This window comes from Hydra vulgaris, chromosome 01, assembly GCF_038396675.1.
Source record: "Hydra vulgaris chromosome 01, alternate assembly HydraT2T_AEP".
NCBI classification, from domain to species: Eukaryota; Metazoa; Cnidaria; class Hydrozoa; order Anthoathecata; family Hydridae; genus Hydra; species Hydra vulgaris.
In genome coordinates, this window is record NC_088920.1 from 11124214 (window position 1) to 11137701 (window position 13488).

At 30.1% G+C, this 13488-nt stretch overlaps 1 protein-coding gene across 1 annotated transcript; it reads left to right on the forward strand.

Annotated features, from left to right (window-relative positions):
- The first annotated feature begins 3589 nt into the window (after positions 1 to 3589).
- LOC136074086 (uncharacterized) lies at positions 3590 to 4320 on the forward strand. The gene is made up of 2 exons (XM_065786386.1): positions 3590 to 3685; positions 3811 to 4320. The coding sequence occupies exons 1-2, from the start codon at positions 3590 to 3592 to the stop codon at positions 4318 to 4320; spliced, it is 606 nt and encodes a 201-aa protein (XP_065642458.1).
- Positions 4321 to 13488: the final 9168 nt, after the last annotated feature.

Below are 13488 nucleotides of genomic sequence, written 5' to 3' on the forward strand. Positions count from 1 at the left end.
TGAGGTGCTACACCGTTGCTATGGGCGTTGCTATAGTATAAATTTTAAGGTACCTTAAAAAAATACTAAACTTCAAGGATTTAATGATTAAAATCAGTAAATAAACATTTAATTTTGAATTGTGCATACATTAAAATGCATAAATAAATAAAATTATTTAAATAAAATTTGGGTAAATTTAGAGGGGATTTCCCCTTTAAAAGCAATACACAAATCCAAAATAACTCTTTATACAATCACGATGACTGGACTTAAAACTAGTACAAAAAACAAAAGTAATACTTCAGAAATTAAAACTATAAAAATTATATTAAGAAATAAAAAATATTGAAAAAATTTAAAAAAAAAAATTCAAAAATTCATAAAAAAAAAATAATAATAAAAAAAATACAGTATCCATAAGCTTTAAACTAAGATAAAAAAACAGGTATAACATTAAATTAAAACTACAAATATTAACAAAAAAATTTTATAAAATTTCAAAAAAAAAAAAAGAAAAACTTCACCTCCCATGAAAAAAAACTTCACCTCCCACGCATGCGGACCGACTCAAAACATCCTCTTTCGTTTTTAACACAACAGTTTACCTTCTGCGGCATTGCTAGCCAAAAGTACAAGGCAACAGATTGTCAAAAATAACATATGCAAAACTTGTGGTAAAATTGAGGACAACATATCTTTGCCTACTGTCCTCCTTCTGTTGAAATTTGGGAGTATTTTAAACACGTATATAACTCCTTGATATCCCTAAACAATTTTTCTCCGATAAATTCGGTTTTCTCGATTGAAACAGTGAATTTATCGGAGAAAAACCCCACTTCGCAGCTGCTGTTGACACTCACTCAAACCATCATGAATGCAATATGGAACAGTAGATGCCACCACATGTATAGTAACGAAAAAATAAACCCAATTGCAGTGATCAGGGTAATAATCAGAAACATCAGGAATATTGTTACCTTAAAATATAATTATTATGTCCGTAAACACCACGGGCATTTTATGTGAGTATTTCTGTATTAAAAATATTTTCTGTCAAGTATAGAATGGAAGTCTGCAACTAAAACAAATGAGCTAAAACAAAACAACGGCTCGTTGTATGTTTAATAAAGATTTCTTTCCCTCTGCATCTTTTTTCTATGTTATACAACAAAATTATGATTATATATGATTAGATTAATCACTGCCAGCCCTTATTTTATGAAATATTATTAAAACACCTAAGTGTTTATCAATAGTGTTCGTAACGAAATGTTCTGTGTAAAAGTCCTGTAATTCCTTTTAATTTGTTTTGATATAAATCTTTTTTTCCCTATGAATCTTTCTTAAACCTATTTAAGAATTTCTTCTTTTTTTTAATCTAATCTAAACTCTCGATTTCTCTCCGCACAACGGCAAAACAATAAAAAACAAAAAATACAAATAAATATAAAACCAAAAAACACAAAAATATATAAAATCAAAAAACACAAAAAAATAAAAAACAAAAAATACAAAAAATATATAATAAAATAAAAATTGAAAAATGTATATATTTACGAACATTTGTAATAACTATATATTATAAAACTATAATACCTGAGATAATGTAATTATAAAGAAAAAATTGTAATATTTTTTTTTTTTTTTTTATTACAAAATAATACATATTTACAAATGTCTTTACTATCTCTTCATAATAAATACGCATATTTACAATAAGTTTACAAATCGTTTAACTTTATATATTTTTCCATTTATAAATATTTCATGAACACTTTTATATTACACTTTATATTATAAGAAACAAAAGAAAAAAACAGGCTTTTTTTCATTTTATTTACTTTGATCTATTCTCAAATATTCTTGAGTTTATATGCCATATTTTAAAAATAAAGTCGTGTTTTTATATATATATATATATACATTTTTTTAATTTTTGTTTGTTTTTTGTATTTTTATTTTTTTGTGTTTTTTAGTTTTTTTATTTTTTTGTATTTTTATTTTTAATAATTTTATAATTGTAATATTTACTATTTTGAAATAAAAGAAATAAATAAAAAAAGTTTATAGTAATCACGGAAAAATACACATCTAAACTTTTTAGTCATACTTGTGGTTTTTTTTGCTGTTTATTGTTTCATTAAAGATAATTTTTGTTACGTCTATTTTGTTTGAGTGGAATGTTTATTTAATGTCGGAAATGTCGTGTGAAGACGAAATTGATTTGCTAGTAATAGATAAAAATACGATAGCCTAATTGGTGCGGAAAAGAAATCGTTAGATTTTTTCTCTTTCTTATTTTTTTCCTTTTATCTCGTTTTTTTAGCTTTGTTCTCAAATCAGACTATTATTTCGAATTTATTTGTTCTAAACTCTTATTTCTTTTTCTTTCCACAAAAATTCTTTTTTTCCGTTCTATTTTTAACTTCTTCAATATTATGCGTGTCACATTTTTGAATAAACGCTTAAGCTGTCGTAATTCGAATTGTTGTAGTTCGCGCTTTTTTTGTGAAATGTTATGGTCCAGTACGTCCTATTGTTCGTATTACGTCAGTTCAAACGAAAACTCGTGCTATAAGGTTAATGTTTATTAGGGCAGGTCGATTTTGGAATCAGGGGTTTGGTAATAAAGAGATTTGATTAATAGGTGAAAAAAATGTGCTTGGTAAAATTTTTTTTGTTTTAATGAAGTTTAAGTTGAGCTAAAATGATTTTAAATATTGGTATATTTAATTAAAAATTTTTTTGCAACGCCGTCTTTATCACTTACATTTTTATACAAATTAAAGATTGCCGCACTAACGCAAAATAAACAAATGTTATAATTGTGTGGGAAAAAGAAAGTTTTATGGACGAAAAATAATGTTTTCAAACAAGCGTAAAACACGAAATTGCACAAAAAGCAAGTTTGGTGGAAGTCCTAACCCTCTTGCAAATACAGAACCACCCACAAACAGACAGATTATTCAAGATTTTTATTTTCTTAACAATACTTATCCAAGTTATTGCTTTAGCGTAATTGTAAAACTGATAGCTGAAAAAGTAATCATGATTTGAAAAAAAGTTAACACTCGGCTACCATTAATGTCCACATATTGTGTCGAAAAAAAAGTTGGAGTACTTCTAAACATATCCAGGTTAATTAACCTAAGAAAATGCAAAGTATTAACAGAAAAAAACACTTCTAAAAAATTGGATAGGCTTTTTGATATCAGTTCCTGCACATGTGACCTTAAAGTTGTACTTTGTAATGATAAAAATATCAAATGTAGTCAAGATAATTGTCCTAATACTCATATTTTATGCACATGTAGTCCAGATAAAGAAGTACTATGTTATTTTTTAATAATAGATAAATAAAATAAAAGTTTTTTTAAAATAAAATGAACACAAGTATATTACTAGAGTGATAAAGTTTAATACTATAAAATTCATATGCAATTTCTCAATATTATCAAATAATATTTAGGTTCCTGTAGAAGAAAGGTTATATTTAAAAAACCAGAGAGATAAGTCAGGTCCTAAAGGATCATTTCAACTTGGCTCAGTTGATTGTGAAAGGTCTAGAAAATGATCTTTAAAGAAACATAAAACTGAACATTAAAATATGGAACAATCATTACAACAAGAAACATTTAATTTACTTCCAGAAATAGTATTATCAGAATCTGATTCAGAATCTGTTATTTCTAGCTCAAGTGAGGTAATTAACTAATAAATCGAAATTTAGTTCATTGTTACATTTTTTAAATTTACTTTCTTTTTTTTAACATATCACTTTTTTATATAAAATTTTTTTGTTAATTAACTTTATAGCTTTTCTTTTAGATATGGGAGCCTGCAAGAAGTCCATCAGGAATTTACAATCTTTGGAAGTTTCCAAAGTTTGCTATTGAGTTGATCAGAAACGATATAGGAAGTTCGATTGGAGCTGCATTAGGGAATGCTCTTTTGCTCGATCTATCAGGACTGTTTAATGATCCAGCAATTATATCAAGTTTAGTTTTAGACAAATCCAAAATAGACAGACAAAAAAAGTCAGTTAAAGTATTGTCAGACTTGAAATCCTTTGAAAATAACAGAGAGTTTGTTTGCCTTGGTGTTGATGGTAAAATTGATAATGAAACTTTAGTTATAAGAGAAATAAAAAGAGAAGATGGTGAGGTTGTGTTAAAGAGATCAACAGAGAAAGAACATCACATGACTGTGACTAAAGAACTTCTCCCTAACCTTTACAGTGGGGAGTATCTTACTCACAAAGTTTTACCTATTGTTGGAGCAACAGAAAAAAGCAAGCTCAGTGCCTATACGAAGTTCTTGAAGAGTATGATTCTTTAAACACTCTAAAAGCAGTTTTGGCAGACAATACTTCCACAAACACAGGTCATAAAGCAGGAATGGTTGTGGAGTTAGAGAAAAAACTAGGACGAAAACTTCAGACTATAGGTTGCAATCTTCATCAGAATAAGCTTCCCTTTAGATCTTTGTTTAAAAATATTGATGGAGTAACTAATTCACCAAATCATTTTGCTGGACCTTTAGGTAAAATGGCAAATATCAATAATGAGCTTAATTTAGTTGTTAATTTTGGTGTTATTAAGTCTCCAATTATTGTTTTAGAAAAAGAAATTTTAGATGATTTTAATAGTGACCAGAGGCTTTTATATGAATATTACATTGCAATTGCCACTGGAAATATGAGTGTTAAATATTCAAGTTGGAAAATTGGTCCCCTTAATCATTCTCGTTGGTTAACATTGGCAATACGGTTGATGTCTTTATATGTCCGAGTACTAGTTCCTGATTCTAAATTAATTATTTTGGTAACCTATATTGTCCAAGTCTATGTTCCTACATGGTTCCTCCATAAAAAGAGCAATAAGTTACACGAAGCTCCATCAATTATATATTTTATGATTAACCAAGTCAAGCTCCAAGGAAAAGAGGTGCAAGATATTTGCTTAGCAAACTTAAGGTTCAATACTTTTTGCCTACTTTCTGAGAATATTTTGAGAATATTTTGTATGTTAAAGTCAGAGGAAATATATATAAGATCAATAGCAATGCAGAGATTACTTGATATTAGAAATCGTAAAAAAGATGGCCAAGTTATAAACAGAATTAATAAAATTCCAGAAGTTAACATTGATGCTCATATATGGTATGAGCTCATAAACATTTTTGATGAAGAAATAGATGAACCAGCAACAACTCAAGATATTACTGATGAAGAGATAGTAGAAAAGTTATTATCTGGAGAAAAAATTGAACTCCCAGGTCTTTCTTCACATTCACAGAGTGTTGAGAGATCTGTACAACTTGTTTCCATGGCTTCTCGTACTGTTTTTGGAAAGGAAGCACGTCATAAGCATATATTAGCAAAAATTCTAAGCAAAAAGCATAGAAAGAGTTTTATGTCTAAACGTTATTACGGTGAGACATGAAGATATTTTTTGTTAATTTAAAAACTAATTTATTGCTACTTGTACATGTAAAATTAAACTTTAATAAAAATGTATAATAATTTTTGAGTTAGTCATTACCTCGCGTGGTTCTTAATAAATAAAAAGAGCTGAATGCAATTTTTTTTATGGAATCTTTTATATAATTTAAAATTTTGACAGTTATTTCAAAGGTTTTTAATAATCGTTATTAAAATTTAACTTATTGGATAAATATAACTTATCTGAAATAATTAAGATAGTTTTCTATTTTACAAATATTCTATTATATAACCCAGGCGTCGGCAACCTATTTAAGGTTGAGAGGTTTTTCATTAAATAGTTAAAATAAATATTCATTAAATAATTTTAAAAAAAGAGCCGCAAGATTACAGTTTTAGACCCCTAATATAACCATTAAACAAATTTTCAACATTTTAAATTTGCGTTTTTTTTAAATCCGGACCAGAATTTACAAAAGAATTTTGTTAAAGTATGAATTTTTAACTTAAAAAAAAAATATATTTTTTTGACTTAGAGTACTTTATTTTGTTTTTCTTTATTTCTAAGTAACTGTCAGTCCTTTTGCTTTTTATTTATAATACAATGCCGCAGTAAATGTTGCGCGGAAAGCCTTAGGACCCAACTTCAAAGCTAAAATCGCTCATGAAGAAACTATTTTAATTTCATAAAATTTTCCAGGATGTGTTTTTGGACTGTTTAGAAATTATCTCCATAATGCCAAACACTGAAATCGAAAAAAAGTTGTAACTCGACCTGCCCTAATGTTTATATGTTTGTGTTATTTATGTCAGGTTGTAAAATTATTATATTCATGTACACGAGTTACACGAGTTTTCAAATTAGGAAACCTGATCCTCTTCATCATGGCTATTAATATTTTAACGTGCAACATAAACGGTCTAAACGACCAAGACAAACGCGATAATTTTTTTAGGTTTCTCAAAAAGTCCACCTTCGATCTTATCCTCCTTCAGGTAACAAAATCCGGACCGTCCACTGTTAAACAGTGGAGTGACGAATGAACTGGCGAGTCTATTTGGAACTCCGGTCCGAGTCATAACTGTTGTGGGGTGGCAGTTCTCTCTAAATCCAATGTTTCTTTAAACGAACTAATAAGGGACAATAACGGAAGAGTATTAAATGTCATGATAAAAATTGACGAACACGAAATGCAGGTGCTGAACATTTACGCGCCTAATGTGCAGAGAAAAAGGCGCCTTTGTTTCGGTGGCCTCGGAAACATCTCGCAGGACACAGGACTACCCGTCCTGTTGGCAGGGGATTTCAACATAGTCGAAAGCCTGCCTCTTGACACAGAAGGCACAAACAACTTTAAATATCACACCTACGGCATTACTGAACTCGGGGTCTTCCAAGGTAAGTATAAGCTAGTTGATGTTTTTCGCTACAAGTTTCCCAACAAACGAGAATTCACATGGCGCAATCAGACGGTTAAATGTAGACTCGACAGAATCTACTGCCCTGATAAAGTCGCCAAAAAAACAACCTACACCAAAATTCTCGCCAACGAGTTCGTGTCAACAACTGTCAATTTTAGTAAAACTAGGAGGGGACCAGGATACTGGAAATTAAATTGTTCCCTATTGGAAATAGAGGTGCATAGACAAAAAATTGAATTCTTAATTCAAAATTGGCAAACTAAAAAACGGTCTTTTACGTCAATTTTAAAATGGTGGGACGACTGGAAACTTTTTGTTAAGGCTGAATTACAACACATATCGATACAGGAAAGTGCGAAAAACAAAAAAAACATCAAAAGGATTGAAAACGAAATCCAACGGGAGCGCCAAAACGCTAACCAGAATTTAGATAGCATCAAAGATAACCGCGGTGCTCTTTTCTTGCTCCAGTTTCCCGGAGCGTTTATTCGCACGAAACAAAAATGAATCGAAGAAAGAGAAAAACCTTCAAAATTTTTCATAATTTGGAAAAAGTTCAACAGCGGAACAAGTCAATTACCGAAATTCGCAAGAATGACGGCACATTGACTAGTGAACCTGGTGAAATACTAAACTCCCTAGTTTCATATTATAAAAAAATTTACACCAAAACTAGTTTATGCAAAGACAGCCAAAACTATGTCTTGTCACACATCACTAAACGTTTAAGTGATGATGAAAATCAATTTTTAAATACCCGCCTAACCGGTGCGAAACTGAAAGTAGCCCTTTTTAAATTTCAAAACGGAAAATTAACGTGCTATGACGGACTTCCAGTTGAATTATATAAAACCTTTTGGCACACTTTAGAAAAAGATTTTGAAGAACTTGCCTACGAAAAACTTTTCGTAGAAAATAACACCAGCCACTCTATGAAAAAATAAATTATTTCACTAATTCCCAAACAAGGAGATCTTAGCGAATGCAAAAACTAGAGGTCCATATCCTTAATCGGCGCTGATTACAAAAGAATCACAAAATCGCTGGCCCTAAGACTTGTAAAAGTAATGGGGAAAATTATAGAACCAAATCAAACTTGCGGAATCCCAGGTAGAACAATATTCTCAAATTTACATTTAGTCCGTGATCTTATAGATTACGCGGAATTTAAAAATCTACCTAGTTTCATTTTGTCAATAGATCAAGAAAAGGCGTTTGATAAAGTTGATCGTTTCTGCTTCATATTCTCCGAAAATTCAATCTCGGAGAAAATTTTGCATCTTTTGTCAACACCTTATACTCAAGTTTCGGCATCTTTCTGAATTGCGGTTTCCTGTCAGTCTCCTTTTCTACGGAAAGAGGAGTCAGACAAGGCGTTCCTCTCTCTCTTGCTGTATGTTTTTGTCGCCGAAGCTCTCGCTTTGGTGATCAAAGCGGACAGCAGAATAGAGGGTTTCCCGTTACCAGGTACACCTAAACCCCACAAAATACAGCAGTACGCAGACAATTCGAACTTTTTTGTTAGGGACGTGAAACCGCTTTTTTTTTGAAAAAATAAAACTGTTTGAGAAAGCAAGTGGTTCAGTGATCAATGCCTCAAAAACCAAAGGTCTTGCCCTTGGGGGTTTTGATCCTAAAATGTACCGGGAATTGGACGACATATAGTGGAACAACAACATCGGTTTCAAAATATTAGGTGTTACTTTTTACACCAGACTAAGCGATACTACCAATTTCAACTGGTTAGTAACTCTAAACAAAATAAAGAAAAAACTCAAGTTTCTGGGAATACGTACTTTGTCACTTAGGGGAAAGACTATGTTGATAAATACTTTAGCAATGTCAAAAGTGTGGTTTCTGGCAAACGTGCTGCCCGTTCCCGAATGGGCAATAGAACGTCTGCACTGAGCCACTTTCGAAAATCTGTGGCAAAAGACCAATTACAATCAGGTCAAAAGAGAGACACTTTTTTACCCGTCAAAAGTGGGGGTCTCGGAATTTTATCACCGAAGGAGCAAAGTCTTGCACTTCGCCTCAAAACACTCTTTCAACTAAAAGAATGCGAAGAGGATAAAGCACACGATTATTTCTACTTCAAAGTATTGGTTGGCGAGTTTACTTATAAAGTTTACGAACCAAAACCAAAGCTGGATCTTTTTAAAGCAGAAGAATTTTCCAAAACACTGGGACAACAAAACGTCTCAGTACTACAAACCAACAACCGAAATATTAGACAAAAACGGGTCCTTTTTTAACATTCCCCTAAAAACAAACAAAATTTTTTACCTAGAAGTGGCAAAAAACAAAAAGACAGTCGTGCCAGCGAACTTTCTGGAACGGTTCAACAAAAACAACAATGCCGTGGAACCAAATTTGAAAAAAAACTTTACTTCCTACGCATGCGGACCAACTCAAAACATCCTCTTTCGCTTTTTACACAACAGTTTACCTTCTATGGCCTTGCTAGCCAAAAGCACAAGGCAGCAGATCGTCAAAAATAACAAATGCAAAACTTGTGGTAAAATCGAGGACAACATATCTTTGCCTACTGTCCTCCTTCTGTTAAACATTGGGAGTATTTTAAACATCACCACATGTTTAGTAACAAAAAAATTGACCTAATTGCAGTGATCAGGGTAATAATCAGGAACATCAAGACTATTATTACCTTAAAATATAATTATCATGTCCGTCGAAACACCGCGGAGATTTTCTGTGAGTATTTTTGTATTAAAAATGTTTTCTGTCAAGTAGAGAATGGAAGTCTGAAACTAAACATATGAGCTAAAATAAAACAACGGCTCGTTGTATATTTAGTAAAAATTTCTTTCCCTCTTTCAATTTTTTCTATGTTATACAACAAAATTATTATACATGATTAGCAAATCACTGCCAACCCTTATTTTATGAAATATTATTTTAACACATAATTTTTTATCTATAGTGTTCGTAACGTAATGTTTATGTAAAAGTCCTGTAATTCTTTTTAAATTGTTTTGGATATAAATCCTTCTTTTACCTTATGAATCTTTCTTTAACCTATTTTAAAATTTTTCCTTTTTTTAACCTAATCTAAACTCTCGGTTTCTTTCAGCACAACAGCAAAAAATTAAAAAAACAAAAAATACAAAAAAATACAAAACCAAAAAATACAAAAAAATACAAAATCGAAAAACACAAAATAATCAAAACCAAAATTACAAAAAATATATAGTAAAATAAATAAAAATTAAAAAAAGTATATATTTACGAACATTTGTAAAAAATTATATTTTAAAACTACTATAATAGAAAACCTTCGTTAATGTAATTTTGAAGAAAAAATTGTAAATATTTATTATTTTGTAATAAAATAAAAAAAAAAAAAAAAAAAAAAAGTTATATATATTTTATATAGTAAAGACCTCAAACAAAATAATTTTAATTTTAATAAAATATGCTAAAAATGTTTGTCAATAAAACAATTTTTACTGTAAATGATGTGTTTAATAATCAGAGTAAAATTTTAAGACAAAGAGATCCCATATAATTAAATTCTTTTTTTTCTGTCAAAAAAAAACAATAGTTAAATTAAAAAAACAACAACAATGAAATCTTATCATAAACATAAATTGAATTTTTCTGTTCAATTGCTTATTTACAAAAGAGTTAATTGTAAAGGTAAAAATATAGCAAATTTAAAAAGGGATGAAGTTGACCAGTGACCCAATTTGCCCAAAATCTAGTCCGTAGTCACCCCATCACAAGTAGGTGTGAGAAAACATTTGTTTTATATAGATCTCTTAACCACCTGCTAACCATATTTTTCAGTTAAATTTGACATTAGTGGTTAATTAAAAACCCTAAACATAAATATATACGCAAACAAAACATAAATAATTAACATGGATGATGTCATCAAATTTCAGGAAACTTATTAGATTTTTAAATATTCACAAAAAATTTGAAAAAAAATTTTTCTAAAACTCAAAAAACACATTAATATGAAGTAGTTATTGTATATCACAGATATAAAAAAAAAACTTTATGCATTATTAAGTTATTTGCTGAGAAATTGCCAAGTTTTGTCTCACCAAATGTCCAATTTCACCCCGTTCTCCCCAACAAATAATTTAGACTAACTATATAATGCTCTATTAACTATCCCACCGACATTAACCAAGAGTCTTTTATTGCGAAATTTCGGTCACCGAAAAGTGATTTGGCGCTTTCAATTTACGTTTTTTAAAAAATTGTTTCAAATATTAATATTTATAAAACTTAATGGTAATAAAGTTTATAATAGTTTCGTTTTGAGAGTCCTATTTTCTATGAATTATTTTTTATTTGATTTCTTTATATTTTTCCAAAAAATGAAATACTATGAAAAACGCATTTTTTGTGTATTTGTTTGAACTTACACACTTTTTCTCACCAAATTAGAAAAACCATATCTTAGGATTTTACGAGATCCCAATAAGTTAAACATTTTGTTCGGGAAATGAGAAAACCTATTTTCTATTAAACACCTGTTAGATTACCTGTTAATCATAATGCCTCAGATCCGTCTGCCATGCAACTTTTATGGAATAAAAGCTGCATGGTTTTTTAAGTTGATAGCTATTGTATTAGCTTTAGTGCTTTGTTTTTGTGTGTTTTTTTTCAATTATCATTATAGTTACGATACCATACATTATTAGTTTTAATAGAACAGTGGCGGGTTTACCATATGCGAGGCCATAGGCAAGTTTTCTATTATATTAGTTGAGTTTTTAATTCTTGTGTTCTATTGTGTTTTGGATATTTATTAGAACGTAACGAAGCAAAAAACGCACATAGGTTTTAAATGTACATTAAGTATTTTTTTTATTTTGGATGAAGATGCACTATGAGACTACTCAAAATGCGATACCATTTATTTTTTTCGCAGATTTTAGGAGGATTGATTACATTGACTTAAAGCTTAACCTTTCTGATTTTTAAAGACGCAAACTCATCAATTAAATCAGAACAGTCCAAGGACCGACTTATTTTATTTTCAATGGAAATTAAAGCTAATGCAGATAAGCGGTCTTGACCCATAGTGGAACGTAAATAGTTTTTTATGAGTTTTAATTTGAAAATTTTCATGAGCTTTTAATTTGGTTTTTTACATCATTCATTACTTACATTATACCAAAAAATTGTAACTTGCACACAATCATAACACAACATTTTTTATACCAACAACAATCATACTATAGCTATAGCAATATAACAAACTATAACAAACGAGAAACTAAAAACAAAATTGTTGTCAGGAAAAATAAAAAGATCGTTAATGAAGACATTAAAGTGCTCACAAAAACAAAAATGGCATAGCGACGTCAAACAAATATAATACTACAGAAACCACAAATCTTTTCAATATAAAACCAAAAACGTACCAGGATTTTGTATATTAAAATGTACATAAAGAACTCAACTCATAAAATGCATAAAGACTCAAAGTCAGAAGGAAGGAACAAGCGTCCTCATGAAAACATTAATGTAAAATAATAAAAATAGTATGTAAATGTGATAAATTAGTAAAAGAAAAATCAGTCTTTGTTGTAAGTTCTGTAACGTCGAGTCTAATCAAAAGCCAGCGGAAGGAGTGAATATAAAAGCCACAACAATAATAAGGGAAGTGCCAGTCGTAAATCAAAGAACCCAAGATGGCTTTAACAGCAATGCAAGGAGAGTCTCCAACTTTAGACTTCACCAACTCACCAAGGGTATTCCCAGGGAGGGGGCAGCCCCGCTTATGGGACTATTGTCAATAACTGTTAGCAAATGTAGCCATACTTCATCGAATCCACAATGGATAAAACACCTATACATGGAATAAACACTGATCTATGGCTCAAAGAGAAACCGCTACAACAAATACCCGGAACCAGCATAACATCCCATCACTGCTCAGATTATGTCTTGTGCAACAGTAAAAATGTAAAGACAATATTATATAAAATAAATAAACAAACAAACAAAAAGTCATTCAGTTAGGAGGATGGAAAAACAGGAAAAAGCCTTTGAGACGTGTAGGTGTATATGGGCAAAGATATATTTGTCACAGTCATTGTCAATGAATATGAGACTAGAAACCGCATACTCTTTCATATGGTTGCCAGGCATTACGTTTCATATGGTTGCCAGGCATTATTAACGCCAAAAAAAAAATTGCTACATACATAATAATAGATGTATATGTAAAGTTGAATATTTTATAAAAATACTGTTTATAAAAATACTGTACGCATACATTATATTGAATTTTAATAAATGAGTTTCGTTGTTTATATTTATTGTACTAAGAAAATTTTTTAATATTACTTGTACTAAGAAAAAAAAATGCGAGGCCACCGGCAAATGCCTGCTTTGCCTGTGCTTAAAACCACCGCTGTAATAGAAGCATGTAAACTTATGCAAAGGTATATAAACGTGTATAAACGCATGTACACGCACCTACGCGCGCACACCCACAAAATAACATTGGCAAAAAGATAGTAAATGAATACGTACTTAAGATCCTTTTAACGTTCAGTAGAAGACTGGAAACTATAAAAATTAAGTTTAAAAATTTGATGTGAAATAGTTTACGTTTAGAATAAGAAAGGTAGTCCAGAACAGCTTATTTTAAA